The sequence below is a fragment of the Eptesicus fuscus genome, chromosome 13, assembly GCF_027574615.1.
Source record: "Eptesicus fuscus isolate TK198812 chromosome 13, DD_ASM_mEF_20220401, whole genome shotgun sequence".
NCBI lineage: Eukaryota > Metazoa > Chordata > Mammalia > Chiroptera > Vespertilionidae > Eptesicus > Eptesicus fuscus.
This window is the reverse complement of record NC_072485.1, coordinates 40,497,547-40,525,180: the sequence shown is the minus strand read 5'-3', so window position 1 is coordinate 40,525,180 and position 27,634 is coordinate 40,497,547. Positions and strand designations below refer to the sequence as shown.

At 40.9% G+C, this 27,634-nt stretch overlaps 1 protein-coding gene and 1 pseudogene across 1 annotated transcript in view; one reads left to right on the top strand and one right to left on the bottom strand.

Annotated features, from left to right (window-relative positions):
• PAAF1 (proteasomal ATPase associated factor 1) overlaps nt 1–25,616 on the top strand; it is a 31,172-nt gene extending 5,556 nt beyond the window's left edge. The window contains exons 4-12 of the mRNA XM_054725436.1: nt 2,572–2,661; nt 7,485–7,583; nt 8,655–8,805; nt 10,867–11,061; nt 13,853–13,944; nt 16,100–16,215; nt 17,913–17,995; nt 21,911–21,993; nt 24,019–25,616. Coding sequence (XP_054581411.1) covers nt 2,572–2,661; nt 7,485–7,583; nt 8,655–8,805; nt 10,867–11,061; nt 13,853–13,944; nt 16,100–16,215; nt 17,913–17,995; nt 21,911–21,993; nt 24,019–24,096 — 987 coding nt within the window. The 3' untranslated portion in view covers nt 24,097–25,616. The remainder of the gene's footprint in view (nt 1–2,571; nt 2,662–7,484; nt 7,584–8,654; nt 8,806–10,866; nt 11,062–13,852; nt 13,945–16,099; nt 16,216–17,912; nt 17,996–21,910; nt 21,994–24,018) is intronic.
• Nucleotides 9,256–9,753, bottom strand: LOC103293648 (60S ribosomal protein L24-like; annotated as a pseudogene).
• Nucleotides 25,617–27,634: the final 2,018 nt, after the last annotated feature.

Genomic DNA, 27,634 nt, shown 5'->3' with positions numbered 1-27,634 from the left:
TTTAAAAAAAGAAAGGATATTATTTTGGACAAATAATTTAGTTCCCTGAGCCTCAGTTTTCTCATCTCATCTACAAAACAGAGATAAGCCCTAGCTGGTTTGGCTCAGTAGATAGAGCGTCAGCCTGCAGACTGAAGAGTCCTGGGCTCGATTCTGGTTAAGGACACATTCCCCGGTTGCAGGCTCGATCCCTAATGTGCGGTGTGCAGGAAGCAGCCAATCGATGATTCTCTCTCATCATTGATGTTTCTATCTCATCATTGATGTTTCTCTCTCTCACTCCCTCTCCCTTCCTCTCTGAAATCAATAAAAATATATTTTAAGAAAACTACAACAAAAAAACCTAGATAATATTCTACCTCATAGACTGATTAGAGGGGAGGGAGACTGTATATGAATGAAACTGTAGAATATTACAAAAATGATTTATTGTTTATCAGAATAGTCTTTTGGAATTAGCATTTTTAATGTCTATTTTGTAGATAAACAGACTCATTAACCCCTAATAATCAAAGCTAGTTAGACTGCATGTCAGAATTGAAACCCAAAATATGTGTAACTAAAAGTATAATACCGCCTTGTAAGCCTACATTTTTCCCAGGTGTTTCACAGGTATCCATCCATAGCCTGGATGCTGACTTCCTTTCTTCCCTTCATACTCAGGCCCTGATACAATTCTTACCTTCCAACATCATTGTTAATTTCTGCTGTGTACCTGTTGGGTCAGACAGTAAGTGCTTATGGTTGAACATTCATTTGTTTCCTAACTGCCATGAGTCACTTTGCTATTTGATGTTGCTACATTTTTCTTTAAAACAGATCTGTTAGTATGCTTAAAAACCTAACCCCGGAAGATAAAAAGTTTGACTTTGAATTTTACCTTAGTATGGAATACTCACACTCCCCCTTCCTATCCCCTCACCCCTAAATTCTGTATGTTTTGATACCTTCTGCAGCTTTTCTTTAAAATATTTTCATTAACAGCATGACTCTCTACTGCTGACATTGGAAGGTAGTTCAACATTTACCTTCCTTCATAGTATGTTTATGGGTCAAAGGTTGATTTGCGGGATTGATAAGCAGGAGAAAACCACCGATTCTTGAATTCATTCACGTAATTAGCCCAAGGAAATGAACTCTTCTGAGAACAAACCAAAACTTACAGAGGCCTGAAAACTAAAGTTCTCAGAGCCCCTGCATCCTTGCTTGAAATGAATATTTAGCAAGGAGAGTTTAGCTGACGCTTTAGTTTTAGGTACAGGAGACAATTCCAAATTCAGGTCAGCTCTCTGGCAGCGTGTGGGCTTTGTCACGCGGTGAGAAGCAAAAACTCATTTAATGAAAGGCCTGCAGGCAGCCAGGCATAGATATGCTGGCTAAGAAAGTACTGTTTGTATAGATATTCTAATTGTGTTTTTAAAGGCGTAGAAGACTTGTAATAAGAGCATATTGATTTTCAATGATAACAATATTATGACTTTGAAACTGTTCTTTCTAATGAACTGTGAGGACTGTGCTTGTTGTACATAGATTAGCCTTATAAAGAAGTTCTGAAAATCTTGATTATTGAAGATATTTTCATTGTCCAGCAGAATTTTCAGAAACTTTGAAGTACTTTTATGGAAGAGATAATAGGTTTGGGGCCATTTGGTGGTGCAACTCCTCAGCTGTGTATAAGACATATACCCTGAGATGTTGGTGTTGGTATCCTGCCGCTGAGAGGAAGGATTGTCTTATCAAATCCTTGAGAAAGGGTTTGCTAAGCCTTTTATACCTCTACACATGCTACCTTGAAATACCAACATACTTACTTGTAATGGTTACAAAGACTGCCTTCGGCAAATCATGTCACCTGAATCTAACATCTGGTTCTAGGTATAACTTCTTACTCTGTCACTAGTGTTATCTTGTTAGAGTAGCTGGAAGATATGTGATAATGACCAGGCAAAACACATGGGGAGTCATAATACAGCTATGGATGTGATGATGATCAGTCTACAAAATATGTACAGCCAGTGTAATTCCTACGTGGGAATGGGCACTGCAAGCCTGACCAGGCCCTACACATTGTAAGAGTGTACCATAATTTACTTTACCAGTTTTCTCTCGTAACTGTAGATGGCAGTAGTCTAACATTTTTTTCTAAAAGTTCTTATAGGCAGCAAGTTTACTTTTAGACTAGTCCTTTAGTCTAGGTTTCAGGGCTGGTGCTGTTTCCTCATATCTCTTGATCCTGTTCCTTGCCCCACTGCTAATTAAGAGTGCTGGTATTAAATTTTCTTCTAAAAAGTAATGTTCTCATGTTTGTCAGCTATATTTTATTATTGATTTGTCTTAACATAAAAAGATAATGGCATCTCAGTGATGCCAATTACATTGCAGCCCCTGCAGTGAAAGGACTACTACTAGTACTCTATAAGGGAGTGATAGTTTTGTGGGCTGGGGAAGGAGGATTAGAGAGGACACACTTAAAAGATGAGAATTTCCTGTTGTCTTAATGTTTTCTTTATGAGGCTTTAATTTCATTGGAATAGCTTTACTGATGTATTTCATCCTTTCCTCTCTGTTTAGAAAAGCATTCATATTTCATGTCCAAAGGAAAATGCATCTTCGAAGTTTTTGACACCATACACTACTTTTTCCAGAATTCATGCAAAGAGTGTAAGTATTTTGATAAAATGAGGAGAAATGTAATATCATTAATTTTCCATTTTATCTTCTTGTTTAGTGCTATAAATACTCATAATTAATGTAGTTCGCTTCTTTGATTATAAGATAACAGCTGATGAAGTATGATAATGTTAGACAAAACTGGTACTTGGGACCACATCTGTAATAATAAAAGTGTAATATGCTAATTAGACTGGACAGCCGAATGACCTTCCGGACCTCATTCCAAATGTCCTTCTGGATGAAGCCGCAGCAGCAGGGGCTGAGGCAAAGGCAGTTAGGGGAGATCAGGCAGGCAGGTGAGCAGTTAGGGGAGATCAGGCAGGCAGGTGAGTGATTAGGGGTGATCAGGCATGCAGAGTGGTTAGGGGCGATCAGGCAGGCAGGCAGGCGAACAGTTAGGAGCCAGTGGTCCTGGATTGCGAAAGGGATGTCTGACTGCCAGCTTAGGCCTGATCCCTGGGGTTCCTGATTGGGAGAGAGTACAGGCCGGGCTGAGGAACTCCCCCCCCCCCCCCCGCCACTCGCCTCTTTACAAATTTCATGCACTGGGCCTCTAGTAGAATATATGTACAAACCACTCACTGGTAATCTTAGAGAAAGGAATTTTGAAATGAAATTTTCTTATACATGTTTTAGCAGAGCTACTTACTGGGTTTTGGATAATGATGGTTGTAGCTGATGTTTGCATAATTTGCCGCTGCTCATATTTTTGTCCCTTTGATTACAGGACAGGGACATTTTCTCAAAATTCCAACTATAACTTAGTGAGGAATAATTTTCAAATGTCTTTGTGATAAAGCCCTTTCTACTACTATGGGCTTTTGAAAGCAGAAGTGAGAAATATGTAGATAAACTGGTTATATTAAAGCCTTCCACTTCTTTTTGTGTGATAGGTAGATTTTTAAAATAGCTATTTTTCTCCCTTATTGCAAAACAAAGATATATTTAGGGATGAAAATTTAAGAATTAGAAAACAAAGTGAATCACTCATTTTTTCTATACCCTAAAAATAACTACTGTGAACTTTGTTGCTTAGCCTTTATTAAGAAAAATCATGATAGCAATAGCTAACATTTATTGATTGTTTACTGTGTGCCAGCATCATGCTAAGCTTTATGTATCATTATTTTACTTGTTCCTCTTAATCTTTTTTCTTTAAATATTTCACCAAATAGGTTTTACAGTACCTACTATTTTATAACTTGCTTTTTATTCTTTAATAATATATTGTGTACATCATCCTATGCCATCTTTCTATGTATTCTTTTGAGCTGCATAGTATTCTACTGTCTGTTTAATATAATTTGTTTTTCCAGTCTTACATTACTGGACATTCAGATATTTTGGGTTCATGCATTCCTATTTTGATGACATAGCTAACCCTTTCCTCACAAAGATGGGAAGAAATTAGTTTACCTTGTAAAAGTAGAGTTGCCGAGTCACAGGGAATGCAAATTATAAGGCTTTTGGTATGTTCTGACTGACCTCAATTTAACTGATCTACTCATCCAACTTTTGCTCTACATGCACTCTGTAAAACATACTGACTGGTGCCCACAGCATATTCTTAGTTTATAAACTCTTCTTTGAAGTCTGCCTACTCTGACACTACTGGGTAAGTTGAGTGCTTACCACGGGTCAGTTGCACTGCCAGTTATATTGTTTTTGAAATTATGTTAATTAATTATGTTAAACTGATGACATATGAGTGTGAAAAGGCAGAGAGTGATTATGTCTGAAAACTAAATTGATTGCTTTGTAAAGACTTGGTAAAGAAGAGTTTTATTTGTTTTGTTTTTAACTGCTATTATAGTATGTGTGAGCAAGGTAAATGCAAATTGTTAGGGAATATATATTTTTTAAAACACTAGTTGAATTCTTGTTCATAGATTGCTTTGTAAGAGTGAACAAAGACTTACCTTACTTAAGAGAAACTAGAAACTGTAAATTATGCCTTGGGTTATAGTTTATTAAAAGAAAGTCAAGTTTAATACTGTCAATAAAAAATAAACTTAAAAGTAAATAAATAAAAAATAAAAGAAATTCAAGGTGAAGCTTCCTTGTAATCAATGGACTAATGAAAAGATTAGTGAATTTTAATGTACATTTATATATTTGAGTTCAAATAAAATGTAGGTATATATGCATCAATTTCCATTATTTTTCCTACTTTAACTGAAATTTTTTATTAACTGACCTATCACTGGGCTCTATCCATTGACTAAAAAGGCTCTTACTGTATTGCTTTTATACCAGTCTGACTTAACATATTCTCAATATTGTGTATTCAAATTTTTAAGTTTTACCTATTTGAGATGGTATTTCATTGTTATTTTAATTTGCATTCCTTTGATTAATCATGGATTGACCATCTTTTCATATATTTATTGGACACTCTTCATACCATTTGCCCATTTCTTTAAGTCTGAATTTCTTTCTTTATTGGTAAAAGTTCGTATATTAAGAGTATCGATCCTTTGCCATATATTTTGCAGATCATTTTTCTAGCTTATTTTTTATTGTTGTCTTTTGACATACAGATATTTAATATTTCTAGAGAATAAAACCTATCAATTTATTCCTTTATGGTAACTGCCTTTGGAGTCTTGCTTAGAGTAGTACATGATTATATATATAAAGTTACTTTAGTTGCATATTATGATGGATGAGAACATTGACTCTAGAGACAGACTCATTGATTTGACTCCCAGGATTCTGCCACTTACTAATTGTGTAACCTTAGGCCACATACTTAACTCCATGTGCTACAGACTGCTATAATATGGCGGTAAAAATAATATATATCTTTAGGTTTTTATGAGGATTGAAGCAGTTAGAATTGTGTCTGGAGCATAGTAAGCATAATATAAGTGTTTGTTAATTAAAAGTGTAAATATAGTGTTTTCTTTTAATTTTTATTTTTTATATTTTACATTTTAAACTTTGTTTTTGTTATTTGGTTTGAAGTAGAGATCTAACTTAATTCTTTTTGAAATGATTAGCATGTCACAGCACTATAAAGTAATTCATCCTTTATCTCACTGGCTTGAATTGTCATCTTTATCCAGTATTTAGCATTGTTCCATTGACCTGTCTGTTCTTTTGTTTTGACTAAGGAATAGATCTTTAGGTTTAGACTCTGACCTAGGTTTCTATCCTGGCTCTATGTAATGTATTTGCAAGTGTTTTATAAATAATAAAATGTGATATAAATGTAAGTTGTCATAATTCCTAAAATTAAATGTTCCACAATTAAGTTAACAGTTCTTTTATTCTGAGAAACCAATATGAAGAAGAAAAAGTCTTAGAAAATGTTAGAGTTGACATATCCCTTTAGTTCTTTCTAATCCTATTCATTATGGCTTAACTGTCAAAGAGCAAAATAAAATGGAAGGTTGGATAATTACTGCAAAAGTCCCTACTTTTTCCTTAGTAATTTAGGTCATATGGGAATCATTGTTGCTGGGAATATCTCAGTCTTACATTTCTGAAATATTTGCAACTGGGTGTTATTAAATAAAAAGGGTATGTATTTATGAATGTATATAAAGGAGACTTGGCATTCTGATCATGGCTTATTCATGAAGTGATTGCTCATATTGAAACCACTTAAGTAAATCTGGGGATTCTCTTATTCTGAAACACACACATACACATACAATTAGGATTTTACAGAGGAAATGTGAAGTAGAAAATTGAAAGCAACTTACTTTGCTTTTCCTTGAATCCTTTTGGAGCATCTTGGAAGACTGTCTTTTGTGTAAGTGGGTTCCTAAGAATTAGGAGTGGTATATTAATTTTAAAATAAAATAGCAAAAGATGGAAACTGTGGAAAATTATATGGGGATAGGGAAAACTTTGTAGCTGAAACAGGAAACTATAGATGATTATAAGAATACTAGAGGCCCGATGCACGAAATTCATGCAGGAGTAGGCCTTGCAGCTCCGCCCCCCACCCACTGGTCTTTCCAGAAGGTCATTCTGCCATCCAGTCTAATTAGCATATTAGCTCTTTATTATATAGGATCTTTTTGTGTGTTTTTTTCTGTTTTGTTTTGTTTTGGCTTAACAGAAATTTATTTTCTCACAATTCTGGAGGCTAATGTTCAAGGTCAAGGTTTTAACAAAGTTGGTTTTTCTGAGGTCTCTCTTCTTGGCGTGTAGATAGCCATCTTCTGCTTGTGTCTTCACATGGTCTTCACTCTGTGTGTTTGTGTCCTAATTTCCTCTTTTTACAAGGACATTAATCATATTGGATTAGCATATAAACAATCTTATTTTTACTTCATTATCTTTTTTTTAATCTTTATTGTGGAGAGTATTACATATGTCCCTCTTTCCCCCCATTGACCTCTTCCAGCCTGCCCCTTTTGTTTGTTTCTTTTTTTTTTTTTTAAATATATTTTATTGATTTTTCACAGAGAGGAAGGGAGAGGGATAGAGAGCTAGAAACATCGATGAGAGAGAGACATCGACCAGCTGCCTCCTGCACACCCCCCCACCGGGGGATGTGCCCGCAACCAATGTACATGCCCTTGACCGGAATCGAACCTGGGACCTTCCAGTCCACAGACCGACGCTCTATCCACTGAGCCAAACCGGTTTCAGCTGCCCCTTTTGTTTCAATAAATAAAAGGTGTTGGCTTTACCCTTGTTGGGAGATTGGTGATAAGTCAACCTTTACATGAAACACATGTCCTTTGTGTTGGGATAAGTCTTGGAGGAGTGTGAAACGGGATATTTATAACATGCTTCAAGGGAAGAGGAGCATTTTATTATTAGTAACACTGGTTGTTTTGTCTTTTGAACAGATAACATGCCTGGACATTTCCAGTGGAGGAGGCCTCGGTGTGTCTTCTAGTGCTGATGGGAGCATGAAGATCTGGCAGGCTTCCAATGGAGAACTCAGAGTAAAAGCTTTGGATACACTTTCAGGGTCTTATACATGAAGGGTGGTCTAAGAAACTTCAGACTGGGTCATGGAAAGAAGAGTGTCTCTTTCTATAAATATAGTACCACTACACTTCAGTGGATCTTTGTTCCCTTTTTAAACTTGAAAACCATCCTCAAGCTAGGTGATTTGCCAGAACAAATTGGGGCTGGGACAGTGGAGGAGCCAGGCCAGTGAATGTCTAAGTGTGTGGTCCCTTTTTATGAACTGCCTTCAGTGATAGTTTCTAAGATAGAGTAGCTAGGCCAGTGATGGCGAACCTATGACACGCGTGTCAGCACTGACACACGTAGCTATTTCTGATGACACGCGGCCGCTGAGGCGGCCGCATGCCGAGGATGAAACATTTGCTGCTCCTGAGGATGAAACATTTGCGAAATAATGTTTTTTTCCCTCAAAGTGACACACTACCCGAGTTATGCTCAGTTTTTTGGCGAAGTTTGACACACCGAGCTCAAAAGGTTGCCCATCACTGAGCTAGGCTGTTACATTAATTATATGGCATAGCTCCCCAATCTCCTCAGCTGCTGCTGCTGCTTCTTTTTTATTTTTATTGATTTCAGAGAGGAAGGGAGAGAGATAGAGATGATGAGAGAGAATCATTGATTGGCTGCCTCCTGCACGTCCCCTAATGGGGGGGATTGAGCCTGCAACCCGGGCATGTGCCCTTGGCCAGAATCAAACCTGGGACCCTTTAGTCCCCAGGCTGATGCTCTATCCACTGAGCCAAACCAGCTAGGGCCCTCCTCAGCTTCTTATATGTTGAACTAGACTTAGGGTGGCTGTGAGAGCCATGGAGTTCAAATCCACATCTGTAGCCAAAGCCAGAAAGGAAGCCTAACTCTTAGAACACTACCTGGTAGACAAATGAGCTAAAGAGAAGGAGCTATTTGGACCTCCTTCGTTTTAAAACCCAGCATGCGAGTATAGCACGTAGATATTTCATTTAAGGGATCAAGGATATGGGAGGTAAGAGAACATCAAGGGATGGACAAGAGAACTAGCCTGGAATTTTCTTTTGTTTTTCCAGAGAGTATTGGAAGGACATGTGTTTGATGTGAATTGTTGCAGGTTTTTCCCATCAGGCCTTGTGGTTCTGAGTGGGGGAATGGATGCCCAGCTGAAGATCTGGTCAGCTGAAGATGCTAGCTGTGTGGCAACCTTCAAAGGTCACAAAGGAGGTATGAAGGGTGATTGGAGAAAGTGGGGTGCTATTTGTCACTATCTCATTCTACCTCTTTCCACCTGTTGCTGTGTCAGGTGAGGGTAGAGATTCAGTTCACCTCTGAACCCTGCTGACTATACCTAGCTGGGCCTGGTCAGTGTCACTGGGGAAATTGGAGTGCTGCCTTCTGCTTCCTTGGGTGGAGTGCTGTCATTCCCTATTCAGCCCCACGGAAACCTTGGTGAGGGGGAGGTAGCAGTTTTCCTCTTGCTATTAGAGTGGGGTGGATGTGGCCAAAAGATTCTCTGTTCTGAAGGCTACCCCTTTCCCAGTCTTTTGCGAGGGGCAACAGACTCTTTTTGGAGTTTATTTGTTTTTTTAAAACTGTGCCTGGTTTTTTATTTATTTATTTTTAAAACCCAGCATGCGAGTATTTTTCCTTATGTTTTTAGTTATAGTCAGGTCTTTATTTAAGAATCTCCTCTGCCAGCTGAGCGTTTTCCACCAACACGGGAGCAGAAACCTTCACAGGCTTCACCGTCTTCTGCTTAGGTGCCGCCTTTGTGGGAGCCTTAGCCGCAGCCAGTGCTGTCTTTTCAGATGCTTGTTTAGCCTTTTTTGCTTCCTTGGCAGCCCTGAGAGCTTGTTCTCGCTGAGCTTTCCTAACTTCAGGCTTCTGGTTCCTCTTGGCCATGATATCAGCAAGAGATGCACCAGTGATGGCCCTCTGGAATTTGGCTGCATGGCGGGTTCTTTTCTTTTGAATTTCTTCCTCCTGTCCCTTTTTGTGCTTTCTTCTGTAGAGGACAGTCCAGTTTATCTGTCAAGGATTCCTCTTGGAAAGCGAGGCCAACTCGCATTTTGCATTAAGAAACTGGAAATCCTTCCTGTTGGTCCTGGCATAGCGCCTCCCATGTCCGGGGTAAATCTTGTACCCACTGAAACTGCACAGCTCAGCCTTCATGGCTGCGGCTGCCGGAGGGAAGGAAAGATGGTCCTGTGTCTGGTTTTTTAACCAGTTGCATGTTGCAGACTTCTGCAGAGTCCTGTCCAGCATACGTGGGAAGCAATAAGGAAGTCCAGGGAACTCATTGCTCAAGTCCTGAGGTCCCTAGATGGTCTGCCTTCTTCTTTCCTCCCTTCAGTCTTCCTAGGCTTGGGTATTATGTCCAGGTTTTTTTAGTTGTGAGAGGAAGAACCTAGGAGGAATGGGGTTACTCCATCTTGGCTGGACCAGAAGTCACATCCTTTCTTTTAAGATGGGGAGACTAACCCTTTCAGTTAGTTCTCAATGGAAGCACCAGGATCCTTTTAAACAGGATTTTTCAAATGCAACTCTGTAAGATGTCTACTTAATTTTTGTTTAAAAAACAGGTTTTAAAGCCAAAATAAAATCATGAAAACCACTGCTCTGTGGGGGAGATAAGAGATCAACCGAAGGACTTGTATGCAAGCATATAAGCATAACCAATGGACACAAAACTCTGGGGGATGAGGGCATGTATGGGAGTGGGGTGGGGTGGGGGCAATGGTAAGATATGTACACATATAATACCTTAATAAAAAAAAAGAAAAAAGAAAAACAACCACTGCTTTAGGACACCCCACTAAAAATTAAATCCAAAGCGTTTTCTTTTTTTTTATTTTTATTGATTTTTTTACAGAGAGGAAGGGAGAGGGATAGAGAGTTAGAAACATCAATGAGAGAGAGAAACATCGATCAGCTGCCTCCTGCACACTCCCCACTGGGTATGTGCCTGCAACCAAGGTACATGCCCTCGACTGGAATCAGACCTGGGACCCTTGAGTCCACAGGCCGACGCTCTATCCACTGAGCCAAACCAGTTAGGGCCAAAGCGTTTTCCATGTCTTCTCTCACAGCTAGTCTTTGAACCGATGGGAAGCAGGGACTCTGTTCTGTTTATTTGCTTTTCTAGCACTTGACCGTGCCCAGCATATAGTATATATCCAGTATGTTTGTGAAGGAATGGAGTCATTTATGCAGATCTGTCTTCTCTGCCCTTGAAGTTCCTTTATCACTTATTCTACCTCAGGATCTTTTTTTCCCTCTTGCCAGGTATCCTAGATACAGCCATTGTTGACCGGGGGAGGAATGTGGTATCTGGTTCTCGAGATGGAACAGCACGACTTTGGGATTGTGGGCGCTCAGCCTGCCTGGGAGTCATTGCAGACTGTGGTTCTTCCATCAACGGAGTGGCTGTCGGTGCTGCTGACAACTCCATCAACCTCGGCTGCCCTGAGCAGATGCCCAGTAAGTTGATAATGATCTATGAGCTATTTTGTTTTCTTAGGCCCCTTCAGTATTTGCCTTGGTTTGTCCTTTTCTTCCTTGTCCTTTTTTGCTCTGTAGCTGGTATTTCTATTTTCACCATAAGATTAATATTATTGCAAACCTACTCTGTTTCTGTTGCTTTAAAATCTACAAAAGAACTATGTGTCATAGTTATTGCATTTGCATAATTACAATTTGATATCAGATTAGATGAATGCCTATAAAACAGAGAACAGTAAATTTTTGGCTGAAATAACTTAGTGATTCCTGAAAGAAGACACTGTTTTGGGTTAGTGTTGATGTGAAAGGTGTCACAAAAGGAGTTGACTTGAATCTTGAAGGATGGTTTCCAGGTGGACAGACAAGAATAGGAAGGGTGGGAGGATGGGAGCTAGGGCAGGGTCACCAGTGACTCCACGTTGCCTAATCCAGTGTTACTTCTCTGTGCTTTTCTTTCTGAATTTTCTACAGTTCAATGTCAGCCCCTCTTCTCAGGAAAATTTTCTGTCTTGGCTTCCATGATACCACACTATACTGCTTTTCTTCCTATCTCACTGGATTCTTAGTCTCCTTTTATAAATCTCCTTTATTCTACCTTTAAGTATTGGAAGGCCCTCTGCTCTAACTACAGTTTCTCCCTGGGTGATCATTGGCTTTAAGTATTGTATTTAAGCTGGTGATTTCCAAAAGTACATCCAAAGTATAGGCCTCTCACCTGTGTTTTAGACTCTGTTTAGATGTCTAATAGCTCAAACTTACCTTCTCTGACAAGGAGTGTTTTATTCCTTCCCACAGCCCCAATCTGTTTTCCCCCATCTTGCCATTGCTCAAGCCCAAAGCCTGGGATTCATTCACAGTCCACCCCTGCCTTTCCTCATGTCTCACATCAGCAAAGTCTTCTCTACCTTCAAAGTGTTTCGAATTTTTCTACCTTGCTCTCTCCCTCCCATTCTCCCTCCTACCAGTATCCTGGTCCAATCTATCATCATCTATTGCTTATACTATCCTATCTAATAAAAGAGAAACATGCAAATTGACAATGCCTCTGCTACGCCCACAAGCCAATCAGGAGCGAGTATGCAAATTAACCCAACCAAGATGGCAGCGGCCACGGAGCTGGAGCAAGCAAGAAGCTTGGGTTGCCCCCAGCAATGGAGGAAGCCAAGCTTCCCACCCATCCTGGCCAGCCCTGGCCTCCGCTCATCGCTACAAAGTTTCAATTATAGAAGATAGATAAATCCCAGATACCTGCTTCCAGCTGGCCCTGGCCTCCACTCAAGGAGGTGCTGAAAAAAAAAAAAAGGCAAAAAAGGAGGGGCTGGGAGCTTGGGTTGCCAAGGGCCGTGGCCAGCCTGCAGACAGCCATCAGCCTCTCACCCAGGCTGACCACACCCCCATGAGGTGAGGGTCCCTGCTGGGGGGCTTGGCCAGCCTGCAAACAGCCATCAGCCTCTCACCCAGGCTGGCCAGGCACCCCAACGGGACCCCCACCCTGATCTGGACACCCTTCAGGGCAAACCAGCCGGCCCCCACCTATGCACCAGGCCTCTATCTATACTAATAAAAGGGTAATATTCTAATTAGACTGGGAGACCTTCCAGGAGACCTTCTGGATGTTCTTCTGGACAAAGCCATGGTGGTGGGGCTGAAGTAGAGGTGGTTAGAGACCAAGAGGGGAGGGCAGTTGTGGGTGATCAGGCCAGGATGTGACGGCAGTTGTGGGTGATCAGGCTGGTGGGGGGGCGGGGCCGTTGGGGGTAAGCAGACAGCAGGGGGGCCAGTTGGGGGTGAGCAGGCCATCAGTGGAGATCAGTTGGAGATGACTAGGACAGTGAGGGGGGCAGTTTGGAGTGAGCAGGCCAGCAGGGGGGCAGTTGGGGGTGAGCAGGCCAGAGGGGAGGGCAGGTGGGGGTGAGCAGGCCAGCAGGTGGGGCAGTTGGGGGTGAGCAGGCCAGCAGGGGAGGCAGCTGGGGATGAGCACACTGGCACGGGGGGCATTTGGAGGTGAGTAGGCCAGTGGCGGGGGGCAGTAGGGGGCAAGCAGGCCAGCAGGCAGAGTGGTTAGGGGAAATCAGTCAGGCAGGCAGGCAGGTGAGAAGTTAGGAGCCAACAGTCCCGGATTGCGAGAGGGATGTCTGACTGCCAGTTTAGGCCCAATCCCTGTAAACCGGCAGTAGGACATCCTTTGAGGGGTCCCAGATTGGAGAGGGTGCAGGCCAGGCTGAGGAACAGCCCTTCCCCCATGGACGAATTTCGTGCACCGGGCCACTAGTTCTCTTATAATCCGTTCTCCTTAGAGCAACCATTGTGGTCATTTAAAAAACATAAATCAAGTCATGTCACTGTTCTTTGTCCCTACTCTTCTCCAGTGGCCTCCTTTTACACATATATTAAATCTTAACCCTTTACCATGGCTTATCACAAACCCTTCCCCTGTCTGACCTCGGTGTGGCTCAGTTGGTTGGGCGTCGTCTAGTACACCAAAAGGTTGCCAGTTTGAGTCCCGATCAGGGTACATGCCTGGGTTGTGGGCTCAGTCTCCAATAGGGGGCACATAGGCAGCAGCCAATCAATGTTTCTCTCTCTCTGTCTCTCTCTCTCCCCCCCTCCCCTTCCTTGCTCTCTTTAAAATTTAATTTAAAAAATATTTTTTTTTTAATTAATGAGTGAATCACTAACAGAGTAATTCAGTAAACAGACATCAGTGTCTTGCTTTCTGGGTACTGCCAGCTGATCAACCAGTTATTGACATAGCTCGTCTGTCATGCAGGTGAACGGGAGGTTGGAACAGAATCGAAAATGCTGCTGTTGGCCCGGGAAGATAAGAAGCTTCAGTGCTTGGGACTGCAAAGCAGGCAGCCGGCAAGTGGTTCCTCTAAGTTCTTTGAACTCTGGGGAAAGCTGGGTCACTCTGATTCTTGGAAGGCTGTTTTAGAAACATTTCTACATGCACACTGTGTTCACCTTTTGAGGAAGCTGCATGAGTGAGAGGCAGTCCATTGTAGTGATTAATAGCATGGGATTTAGAATAGAGCAACATTTAAATTCCAGCTCTTCCACTTAATGGCTATGATATCGCACAGGTTACTTAACCTGTCTGACCCTCACCATTAAACCTGGCCTCATAGGACTTATCTCATAGGGTTATGTGATGAGGCTTACATGCTCTACCGCAAGTCACTTTCCCTCTGGGCCTCCGTGTGCTGTACATAAAATGATAGGTTGTATAGATTCCTTTCCACCTCTAAGGTAACATGAAGAAATTCTGAGTAAAGAACTCACACACTCAGGGCTCTAGATAATGATTGGAATATCTTTTATAGAAGAATTAGTTGAATTTTCTTCCTTCATCCTCTGAAGTTTTTTTTGTGTTTTTTTTTTTTGAAGTAAACATTATTTTTTTAAAAAAATATATTTTATTGGCTTTTTACAGAGAGGAAGGGAGAGGGATAGAGAGCTAGAAACATCGATGAGAGAGAAACATCGACCAGCTGCCTCCTGCACACTCCCCACCGGGGATGTGCTGCAACCAAGGTACATGCCCTTGACTGGAATCGAACCTGGGACCTTTCAGTCCGTAGGCTGACGCTCTATCCACTGAGCCAAACCGGTTTCGGCCATCCTCTGAAGTTTTGCTGAGCATACTGTGTTCTTAATTAAACTGAGTTCCCTGGGATTAGGTTTTTCAAATTTCAGCTCCATCACCAGATAATTTTAATGATTTGGTTTGGCCATAAGCTGTGTATTTTCATTTTATCTCCTTAGTTCATTGTATTGGTGATGTTTCCATATTCAAAGTTGTTCCAGGAACATCACTATTTTTTATCATACTGCCTTTGCACTCTGAATTTCCATGCTGGCTTTTACTTCCAAAGGGAAATCAAGGATTTTTGTTTTGTTTTGCTTTGTATCTTTCCTTTTTAGAACATTCAAGGGAAAAATGATCAATGTCAGCTAACAGTAAGGAATAATAAAAATCTGATAATTTCTTTTCTCAAGTACATAGTGAGAATTGTGATTCTTTAAGTTGCTAGTTTATTTAAGGTTGGTTTTTTTTTCCTACAAATTATCTCCCTTCAAAATGTGGTTATAAGTGACATGAAGCAAATCTTAAATGTGTGCATTGCAAGTGTTTCTCAAATGGAAGGTTGTAATGAAAAGAGGGAAAAGAAGGATTTTTGGTGTTGAGGATTCTGTGAGTCAATGTGTTGAGGTGTAGTAGTTAGAAAATTGCTGCCTCAGACTATGGTGTTATATAAACTGCTGAAGTCCTCAGCCAACCTCAGGTTCCTGAAACCTGGGAGTGCTTCTTTCTCAGTTGTTGGTGAGGTGAGGGCATGGTTTAGATCAAGAATGCTTAAAGGGCCCTGGCCAGTTTGGCTCAGTGGATAGAGTGTCAGCCTGCAGACCGAAGGGTCTTGGGTTCGATTCCAGTCAAGGGCATGTACCTCAGTTGCAGACTCTTTCCTGACCTGGGCCCAGGCCCATGCAGAAGGCAACCAATTCATGTGCTTCTCTCACATCCATAGTTCTCTCTGTCTTTCCCTCTCTCTTCCACTCTCTCCAAAAATCAATGGGAAAATATCCTCGGTGAGGATTAAAAAATAAAAATAAATAAATAAAGCAGAAAATTTGATTCTTTTATTTTTTAACATATTTTTATTGATTTCAGAAAGGAAGGGAGGAGGGAAAGAGAGAGAGAGAGAGAGAGAGAGAATCATTGATCGGCTGCCCCCTGCACGCTTCCTACTGGGGATCGAGCCCGCAACCCGGGCATGTGCCTTTGGCCAGAATCGAACCTGGGACCCTTCAGTCTGAAGGCTGATGCTCTATCCACTGAGCCAAGCCAGCTAGGGTGGAAAATTTGATTCTTAAAAATAAATAAGTAAAAGGAATGCTTAAAGGGGGAAGAAAGAAAATATCTCTAAAAATAGTAAAGTTTTTATTTTTTGGTGCCTGTTTATTCCTGGAAACAAATTAAGCTTTAACAGCATTTTTGTCTCCTACTTGTTCCCAGGTATTCCTCTTTATTGGCTCAGATGCCTTCAACTGCTGTACTTTTCTCTCTGGCTTCTTGCTCTTGGCTGGGACACAGGATGGAAACATTTATCAGCTGGATGTGAGGAGTCCAAGGTGAGTCACCATTCCTTTGCATGATGTAGACCTTCTACAGAGTGGAAATTTTTTTGGCTTTAACATTGGTTTAGCATTAGCATATAGGTGATTATTGAATCAAGGGTATATTTTTCCATTTATAAAGGTTTTCTGGTGTGAATTGTCTGATTGTTCTTCTTATTACTAGAGTCCTTATTATCATTCTTGGAATCATTAAAAGGTGGTTTGATTCATACTGTCATGAATGTCCTATTGTGGTGATTGCTTTGGAAATTAAGGTTAAATCATGAACTAATATTTCACTTTAAAATTGTGTAAAACTTAATTTTAAGGAGCTCAGTAATTTTCTTTATGATATTAGATATGGGTTGGCCTGAAATTGATCATTTTTCAGTTTGAAATAAGCCAGCTCTGGTTCTTTATTTAGCTTTTATCATAACCTATCTCAAACAAGCCTTATTCTGATCTTAACGCTATCCAGAGAAAACCCCTCTGTCCCAGGATTTAACATGTCTACACCTTCTTCCTCTCTCTATTTCCTTCCTTTGTTCAACTGATATTTATTGAATAGCTTCTGTGGGCACCAGGCTTTGTGCAGGGCACTGAAAACTAGACAAGATATAGATTCTGACTTTGAGGCATTTGGAGTCTAGTAGTAACACCCAACAAGTAAAAGACTGTCATGATGCAGTGTGACCAGTGGTCTGACAGGGATATGAGGAAGCACCAAGGAGAGGGAAGAAGGTGAGATTGCTTCCCAAGGAGATGAGGCTTTAATTGCATCTTGTCCAGTAGGGAGTTATCAAGTAAAGAAGGAAGGGTAGAATAGCATATAGAGAAGCATGAAGGCATGTGAAAGTATGCCCTGCAGACAGGGCAACAGTCAGGAAAGTGGGAGTTTGCTTAGAAAAGACTTACATACCAGCCTAAGGAGTTTGAACTTTATTCCAAGAGCAGTGAAGAAATTCCAGGTAAAGAGTGACTAGCTTATACCTTTTCTTCCATAAGTTAAGTTACTTTATTTTTGTACTTGTTTTTGCCTCCCTAGAGATAGGGACTCTCTGATCACTATTATAAAATTACTCTTGCCCAGCTGGTATGGCTCAGTGGTTGAGTGTCAACCTATGAACCAAGAGGTCATGGTTTGATTCCTGATCAGGGCACATGCCCAGGTTGCAAGCTTGATCCCCAGTAGGGGGCATGCAGGAGGCAGCCAATTAATGATTCTCATCATTGATGTTTCTATCTCTTGCTCTCCCTTTATCTCCTCTGAAATCAATAAAAACCTATTTAAAAAAATAATAATAAAATAAAATCACTCATATATATATGTATATATAATTGATTTTCACTCACCTTTCTGTTTTGTTTTATAGAGTCCTGACAATTTTAATATTTCACAACTGTCTTAATTATCTAGAAGTAAAAAGACTTACAGATTGTTAACATTATAAGGCCTCCCCAAAAACCGGAGATATTGGTGGTGACCAGGCTTATTCAGTTCAATGACCTGTTTAGAGACAGATTTAGATTCACTCCACAGTATTTTAGAATGGGTTGTCTTGATCTGCCATTTAATTATCTTGCAGGAAAGAAGCCATATGAATATTTAATCTCTACTTATGTCCTGTTTGCTATTATGTGGTTAGTACTATATAATCAGGCATTGCTTTTGAAGAAAAAACTAAAATTGACCCTTTTACTGTGAATCCTAGGGCTCCAGTACAAGTCATCCACAGATCAGGAGCACCAGTTCTATCCCTGCTGAGATTCAGAGACGGATTCATTGCTAGCCAAGGTGGGTCCAGGGGCCAATGGAGAGAATGGTTCCATGCAATTCAGTTAAACATAGGTTTAAGTGTCTGGTCTGTGGCTGTGCTAGGGGCGTGGTCCTCCACAATTGTTCGGCATATTGTGCTTATCACATAGTGTTTATCACCCTACATTGTAATTGTCTGTGTCCCCCTCCAGTCCAAGCTCCTTGACAGTAGTGACTATGCCTTATTCATTGTATTATCTCCAGCATTTAACTTAGTGCCCACTATGTAGTTGGTGCTCAGTAAACATTGGTGGGGTAAATGTATTGTCCTTTATTGTAAAACATTGAGGATTCAATAATGAATCAGTGACAGTCTGCCCTAAAGGAGCTGACAGTTAGTAAGGCAGACAGACGTGTGGACATGTGATTGAGGACAGTTTGGTAAGCACTGCAGCAGAAAACTCTGTGGGAGCATGGAGAACAACTAGCTCTAGTGGAACAAGTGCTGCAGGGATGCTTAGACCAGGTGGCATGTAAGCCAGTGAGTATTTTACCAGCAGGAGATGTAAAGATGAACCTTGAAAGCCAAAGCCACAGTGTGTGCAAAGTCATAGGTGAGGGAGGGGGCAAAAAGAAGGGATCTGTCATTTACTAAGTGCCTGCTATGCGGCAGGTCCTGTGTTTGAAACTTCACATAAATAGTCTGGGTACCTGGATGGAGCCAGGACAAGATATTTGGAGTTTGGGAGCTGCCTCCTGCACACCCCCTACTGGGGATGTGTCCGCAATCAAGGTACATGCCCTTGACCAGAATCGAACCTGGGACCTTTCAGTCCCCAGGCCGACGCTCTATCCACTGAGCCAAACCGGTTAGGGCTTAGTCCATATTTTATTGGGCAACATGGTATAGTAAAATCATAGATTTTGGACCCAAACTGACAACCTAATCAATGAGTTTAAATTATCACTCCATCACTTACGATGAGATTCAGCCATATATGACTTTCCTAATGTATAATCATTTTTTACTTATAAAAATGGCAATAATATATGGCTTAATCTAATAGTTTGATGACCTTTGGTAAATCATTTCACTTTTCTGTCTCACTCTCCTCAGAGATAAGATATGTAAAGTGCTCGACATTAAGTAAACATTCTATGAATGATAGTTGCTTCTTACTCCTGTAACTGCCCCTTGCCCTATAAGCCCTCCTAAAAAGTGTTCCTTGTCGTGATCCCGTGACAAGGCACACACCCACAAAAAGTAGAATAAAGCAGAATTATGCTATAGGGCAAGATATGTTAAAGTTACAGGAATTAGTAAATGTTACAAGAGATTGATGGGTTGGTTAGAAGGCTTCCTAGAGGAAATGGGACTAGAGCTGGGGCGTATTAGGAGGTAAGATTTGCATATAGAAACTTGAGTGCAAAAGAAGACCTATAGTAAACATACATTACTTGAGAGGAGAGAAAAGAAACTCAGTACTAGATACCACTTTTCCTTGCTGAAGTAGTAACAGTGAGAAATTGACAAAAAATTATGGATGGTTTCCCACTCTGGCTTAAAATTAGATTTTTTAAAAATATATTTTTATTGATTTCAAAGAGAAAGGGAGAGGGAGAGAGATAGAAACATCAATGATGAGAGAGGATCACGCCCCACACTGGGGATCAAGCCCGTAACCCAGGCATGTGCCCTTGACCGGAATCAAACCTGGGACCTTTCAGTCCGCAGGCTGACGCTCTATCCACTGAGCCAAACCGGTTAGGGCTCATGTCCGTATTTCTATGAGTATCTGTAAAAGATAAGGATTTGGTGGGGGATTATTTTTAATCCTCACCCAAGGATATGTTGATTTATTTATTTGTTTGTTTGTTTTGTTTGTTTGTTTGTTTTTAGGGAGAGCATGAGCGAGAGATCGTTTTAGAAACATTGATGAGAGAAACATCAATTGGTTGCCTCCCTTACTCACCCCAACTGGGTACTGAACCTGAAGCCTTTTGGTGGGTGAGACAATACTCCAACCAGCTGAACCACCTGGCTGTGTAGAGGGGGCGGGAGGGAGATTGAAGGAAGGATAAGGTCCTCCTGTATGTTGCTGGTTGGAGATTATAGATTGTTGAATAGAATAATTAAACTAAAATTTATTAACATAATTTTGAAAGCAGTTTTTCAGATTTCTAAAAAGTTTGAAAAGTTTAAGTATTATCTTTTGATTATTTTCCAGGCTTAAAACTTTATATATAAAGACATTCTTTTATGCAGTATGCTCTCAAACATGTAAAATAAAAATGTACACAAAAACGTTAACAGTAATTATATTTGATAGATTATAGGTGACTTTTTTACCTCTCTGTTTCTTTATTTTAAAAGTTTACTTTAATGAGCATGTACTACTACTTTTATATCAAGTAAGACCACTAAATCACCTTAATTAGCAGTTTAAAACCCCAAGTTTCATTTATCTATGCTCTTCTGAGAAAAAGATATGTTTATTTACATGGTATAACTTTTTTCCTTTGCCTAATATATATGGTCAAGATTATAGATTAAAGAATAATTTCTGGGGCATAGATTTTTTTTGTTAGAAAAATATTTATGTTGCTGGAGCCATCCAGACTCAGCCACCTGGTGTGCCTATGATGATAATCCCTCACTCTGGCCTCGGGCGTTCCTCCTTCGGTGACCTAACACAGAGACGGAACCAGTATCTCTCTTGTATGGATTAATAATATGGACCCTGAGAAAGATAAACCCAACTAAGATGAACTTCCGGTGGCCCTGGCCAGTGTGGTTCAGTTGGAGCGTCATCCTGTGCACCGAAAGGTTGCCAGTTCAATTCCTGGTCAGAGCTCGTACCCTGGTTGTAGGTTTGATCCCCTGTCAGAGGCAACCAATGAATGTTTCTCTCTCACATCAATATGTCTCTCTTTCGAACAACAACAAAAACCAGAGCCTAGCAGCCATTTCTGCACAGAGACTGTCATGCAAAATGCACTTCAAGGAGAAGTCTGCACTGAACTGCCTGCCTGCACTGTGTTCCTGCCATCTGAGCCAGCCTTCGTAAAGGAGTTCCTGGAATTGTATTCCGACAGACGGGACTGAGGCTTTCCCAGTCCAATCAAAGTTGTGCAGCATATTCCCATCAGTATCTTTACCCACCAATACCAATCAATCTGGAAGATTTGGAGTTCTCATCTGCATGAGGATGGACCAATCAGGGATCAGGGCTGGGAACTTCTGTTTATATAAGTCAGCCCCCCTTCCGCTAAGATGGCATACCTTCCCTTTCCACAAAAGAAAGAAGGCTGTGTTTTCCTGGCTGGAGCTGAAATACCCAAGACAAAGCACTGACGATGTCTGGCCGGACCAGAGTGAAGAAGAGGGGAGCAGGCCTGCACAGCAGGAACCGGAGCAGGCAGAGCACAGCAGAGCTGTCCAGCTGAGGGGGCCGCACAGCCATGCTGCTCCGCAGTCTAGGTGCTTCGTAATTGACCTGTAACACTATTGAGCTGCTCCACAGCCGGTTGTATCACAATTGAGCTGTTTGAACTGAATAAAATGTCTTTCTTCACTGCAAAAAAAAAAAGAAAGAAAGAAAAATATTTATGTAGACAAATTTCCTGTTAAAAGTTATGGCTTAGGATAAGTTTGCATACAGATAAATAAATCTGTAGTTGCTTGCTCTGTGCCCTTGGCAGGTATTGCTCCTCAAAGACAAACCTTCCCGCAGAAGGCACTTGACCTTCAAATCCTCTGTAGCCTAGCATTCTAGGCAGCCACTATCGGTCCTCACAGTTGGTCTACATAATGAGACCTGTTTGCCTTTCCAGGTCTTAAAACAATCTTTAGGTTAGTGACGTACAGAAATAAATTAAAATATTGAGGTTTTTAAAAACTCCTTTGTATGCAGATTTCTCTTCACTTTTCTAAATTTTCTTTCTGCCTTTTAGGTGATGGAAGCTGTTTCATTGTCCAGCAAGACTTAGACTATGTCATTGAGCTCACTGGGGCTGACTGTGACCCTGTGTACAAGGTACAGGCCTGACTGAAGACCAAGCTTTGATGATTCTCACCTGGGATCTAGAGCTTTGGAGGGGACTGAATCCAGTTACTTTGTGATTTTTATGGGTGATAAAATACTTATAGATGTGATAGAAAGAAATCAGAATTTTGAGTCAGATATTACTTCATCACTTACTAGATCTAGAAACTTAAAAAAATCACTTAACCTCCCCAGTCCATCAGTTCATCTGTAAAATGAGGATAATACTGGGATAATGCATATGAAAGCTCCTTGTAAATTTAAAATACTGTATAGCCCAATGGTTCAGTTGTTGAACATCAACCTATGAACCAAGAGGTAACAGTTCAATTCCCAGTCAGGGCACATGCCTGGGTTGCAGGCTTGACCCCCCAGTAGGGGGTGTGCAGGAGTCAGCCAATCAATGATTCTTTCTCATCACTGATGTTTCTATCTCTCGCTCCCTCTTCCTTCCTCTCGGAAATCAATAAAAATATATATATTTAAAAATACTCTATAAATATTAGATATTATTCTTATTTAAAGTTCAAGACTGATTGTTTGATTTGATTAGAATGGAAAGAGAAAAATAAAAGGGGAAATAATATTGATTGACCAGTCATTGTGCAGGATGTTTTACATGTATTATCTCATTGATTAAGTGTTTTCATTCCTTGAAGTATAAATATTATTACTCTTACTTTTCTTATAATTAAAAAAAATTATGTAATTAATACATGCCTAGAAAAAAGTCCCCTCTAAGACTTTTTTAGTTCAGTTCTTCTTGTTTTTAAAAAAATATGTTTTTATTGATTTCAGAGAGAGAAGAGGAGAGGGAGAGAGAGATAGAAACATCAATGATAAGAGAGAGAATCATTGATCAGCTGCCTACTGCACACCCCAAACTGGGAATCCAGCCGGCAACCTGGGCATGTGCCCTGACCGGGAATCAAACCCTGACCATCTGGTTCATAGGTCGATACTCAACCACTGAGCCACACTGGTTGAGCTAGTTTAGCTCTTCTTTCTAGAAGTTACTAGCATTGACAGTTTGGCACATATCTTTCAAGACTGTTTTTTGTGCTTATGTATTTATGTAAATAATACAGTTTTATCTTAGTTTGTACATAACTGGGATCATCTTATATGTATTGCCTTATGACTTTTTTTGTTTATTTGTTTTAACTTTTATTTTTAAAAATATATTTTTATTGATTTCAGAGAGGGGGAGAGAGAGAGAGAAAACATCAATGATGAGAGAAAATCATTGATTGGCTGACTCCTGCACGTCCCGTACTGGGCATGTGCCCTTGACCAGAATTGGAACCGGGACCCTTCAGTCCACAGGCCAACCTTCTATCCACTGAGCCAAATCGGCCAGGGCACTTGTTGTTGTTGTTTTTTTTTAACTTATCATCTTGGAGCTCTTTCCAGATAAATGCATATTGATCCACGTTACTTCTAAAAGTTTCTGCATAGTGTTCTATGTTGTGAATTAATATATCATTTTCAGTTTACAAATAAGGAAATTGGGCCCCAGAGGAGTTGAGAAAGTTGCCCATGGTCATGCAGCTATGCATAAGCAAACCTGAGACTCAGCTAACTCCTGAATTAATGCTATTTTCACTAATTTAGTGGCTCTTAACCTTCTTTGAGTCTCAGACTCTTTTGAAAAGTCTATGAAATTTTCCTCGGAAAAAAGGCACATGTTGAGAACTTCTTTGTGAATAATTCTATGAGGCTCAGGGATTCCCAGAGCTATTATGGACCATCTATCTCCTCCCAGGTATAGACTCTCTTAAACAGGCACAACACTAATGGGTTTGCTCTCCACTTGGCTAATTAGTGTCACTAGTCATAGTGGTCTTGACGATGGCTAGCCATTTTAAAATACATATAGATGTAATTATTTTCTTGTCTTTGGAGTAAACAAAGCTTCTGACTCCCTTGTAGTAGTGGGGGTGAATGACAAGGCTCTGTCTGTTTGGAATGGAAGAATTCCAGGCTTACTGTGAGCTGTGAACTCTTGTATTCCAGGTAGCCACGTGGGAGAAGCAGATCTACACATGCTGTCGAGATGGCCTGGTGCGGCGCTATCAGCTCTCTGACCTCTGACTCCTGTGAAGGAGGAGTCCCAGTTAATGAAAACGACTGACCATGACCAACAATGAGCAGAAGCATCATCAGTCCTTCCCGAGGACCGTGCTCTTTGTTGTCGTGGGCACCCTTCGCCTTCGGAAGTCACAGAGAGTCGGCTCCATTGGCCACGTGGAACTATCGTTCCACACAAGACTTATGTGAACTGAGTAAGAAGCTCACATGTGCTCACTGCGTTTGCCCCGACTTCTCCTTCTATAAACTCACCGCAGCCACACAGGGCAAAGTTACGGAATGCTCAGTTTGCTCACACGTCTGTTGTATTAAATGTTTACAGGACCAGGGACTAAAGCCTGATCTCTGAAGGGAATAAAGAGAGTGTGTTTGGAGGAGTCAGAATTTGAAAACTTTGTTAAATATTCTTATTCCACCAGAAAGTCAGTCAGGCTGATGGAACTCCTTTCTCAGGCACTTCCTATTGGCCTGGTCTTAGAGGACTGTTGACATTAGCAGTAAAGATCCCATAGGCACAACCTGGGAAAGACCTTTGTGCAGGTAGGATGACTACCATCCCAGTTTTCCTTGTACCGAGGGGTTTTCGGCCACCTGTGGCTTTCAGTCCCAGGCAAACCGACATGGTCTGTCAGCCTATACACAGGTGATGAAGTGAATCAAAACATTGTAAAGGCAGTGGCTGTGAAAGTGGTCCCTAGAACAGCTTCTCAGTATCACCAGGGAATTAGAAATAGAAATTCTTGAGCCCATCTCAGACCTAAATCAGAAATTCTATGGGTGGGGCCTACAATCTATTTTAACAAACCTTCCACGATTCTGAAGCATGCTGAAGTTTGAGATCTAGAGAAAGAGATGGAATAGGGCACTTTCGTCATAGATGGAACCCAGGGCTCATAGGATGGCCAGGCTGGTCTGTGGGAGATGAGGCTGGAGAGGCTGGCAGGGCCCGAATAGTGAAGGAGCGTGAATGCCAGATAGGGAGCTTGAACTTCACTTGGCTGGCAGTGGGGAATCATGAAGGGGTTTTTAAGCAAAGGTGTGACATGGTTACTTCTTTTTTTCTCTAACATAAAAATGGAATAATTATGTGTTCCATGGCTTATTTTCACTTGATATCTTAGTTCTTTTGCATTTAGACCTTCTTCATTCTTTTTAACAATTTCCAGAACATGAAAGCCATATCATTTACATTTTAGAGATTATTAAAGAAAAAGTTTCTTGGAGCATGCAACACTTGAGCTGAGCCATGTAGGCTGAGATCTGGAATTTATTTAAGGGAAGAAGATAATTCCTGGCTCAGGTAACAGTATGGCTTACAGAGTTCTTAAAGGTATATTCTTATGTAGTCTTTATTGCTACCTTGTGACATACCAGTAGTGAGACTCAGAGAGATGAAGTGATTTGCCAGGGGTCATAGAGAGCAGGAACTTGAACAGTTTATCTTAACTTTAAATGCCATTTTTTTCTACCTGTTGCTAATGCCTAAACAAAATTGTGAAAATAAAATATTGTCATTCATTGAGTATCTACTAGTAATCTACTCTGTTCTAGGTTCTGTATTTATATATTTAATCCTTACAGCACTGTTAAAAAGGAAAATATCCCTGTTTTACGGATACGGAAATTGAGGCTCCAGACATTAAGTACCAGAGCCTTGATTTGGACCTTGCTCAGTCTGTCTCCGAGGCCGGTGCTCCTTCCACCTACACATGTGGTCACGAGACTTCTGGGACTAGAGCTGTTTCACTAAGAAGTGATTTGTGATAGGGTCAGGTGATCCAAAGAGACATATTCCAGAGCTGAGAAACATTGATTCCTAGGACGTCCAAGGGGTACCTCTAAGAAGTCAGATTAAGAAGCCAGGATGAGCCCTGGCTGGTCTGGCTCAGTTGGTTAGGACATTGCCCTGATACACCAGGTTCAATCCCTGGTCAGGGTACATACTAGAATCAACAAATAAATGCATAAATAAGTGGAACAACAAATTGATGTTCCTTCCTCCCCCACCCCCACGTGCCCCCCCCCCCTCAAAAAAGAAAGAAAGAAAAGAAAACAGAATTATGGCTTGAGTTCATCACATGGCATATATGTCTGAGTTCCCATTCTTGGACTCAGTCTTCTCCATTGCTATCACATTCATAACCCCCTTTCCATAGCAGGTTATGAAAAGTAACCAGAGTGGATATCCTGGTTGTGATGGGTGCAGTGACCCTTGAGAGCTGCTGTGAAATCCACACCAAGCCTTGTGCACTGTGAATGGACTGATCCCCAGTTTGTAACAGACAAAGCTTGCTTTTCCTTTTGGATTGAGTAGTGCATTCTGGGTAAGGAAGGGTGGCCAACCCCATCCGCAGCACTGCAGGCCCAGTGCAGCTCTGTGCTAGACCTTGTTTCTTGGTTTTCAGATGCCCCCTTGTGACTTACTGTGAGAAGTGCCTCTGTTTCTCAAGCTGACCTGACTGACAGTGGCATCAGCTGTGGAGCAAGGACTCTGTACCAAGCACAGTCCTCACAATAGCCTTGCAAAGTGAAGGTTTATTTTAAACAAGTCTGTGGATGTATTTTATATTTTTTTCTAATTTACTTTTTATTTTGAAATAATTTCAAACTTACAAATAAGTTGCAAGAGTAGTACAAAGGACTCCAATGTATCCCCACCCAGATCTTCCAGTATTGAACTTTTTATTGTTTACTTTATCACCCTCCCCTCCCCCACGTCCTTTCTCTTTCTGGCTTGTGGGTGGTGCACTGCAGCCCTCAAGGAGGTAGAACTTCCCACGCTTTAGGGGTGGGCCTCAAAATGATTTCCCACCACAATGTACAATCCAGAAAGGGGGAAACAAAGTGCCTCTACAGTGGAAAAACCTGGCAAACACTACCTCAGCGGGTGATGGAGGTCAGCATCACCAGTGATAGGTCCTATTGGTAGTATATACCTTTGATCTGATGTGATGAGAATGGCACTCTGTGGTCTTCCTTCCAAAACCCACAACCCCCAGTCTAATCATAAAAAGACAAACAAACAAAAAAACACCCACAAATCCTAACTGAGAGACATTCCGAAATAACCGGTACTTCTGAAATTGTCAAAGCCATTAAAAACAAAGAAAGTTTGAGAAACCGTTGTGGTCAAGAGGAGTCTAAGGAGACATGACAAGTAAATGTAACGTGGGATCCTAGATGGGCTCTTGGAACTGCAAAAAGACATTAAGTTAAAAACTGGGAAATGTGAATAAAGAATGAACTTCTGATATAAATGACGTGTCAATATTGGTTATTATCTGTGACAAATGTACAAAGAGCTTGTAAGATGTTAATAATGGGGGAAACTGAGTGGGGGGTATTTGAGAACTCTACTATCTTCACAGCTTGCCTGAAAATCTAAAACTTTTCTTAAAAATTTTATTTTAAAAAACAACAAAATGCATTTGTTATGAAAATTTTCAAATGAAAACTAATTGCTACTCTCTTAACTCCCAGGTTTCTGAGTTGAGTGATCTTTATCAGGGTCACAGAATCAGCCCCAGTTCTCTCAGTCCTT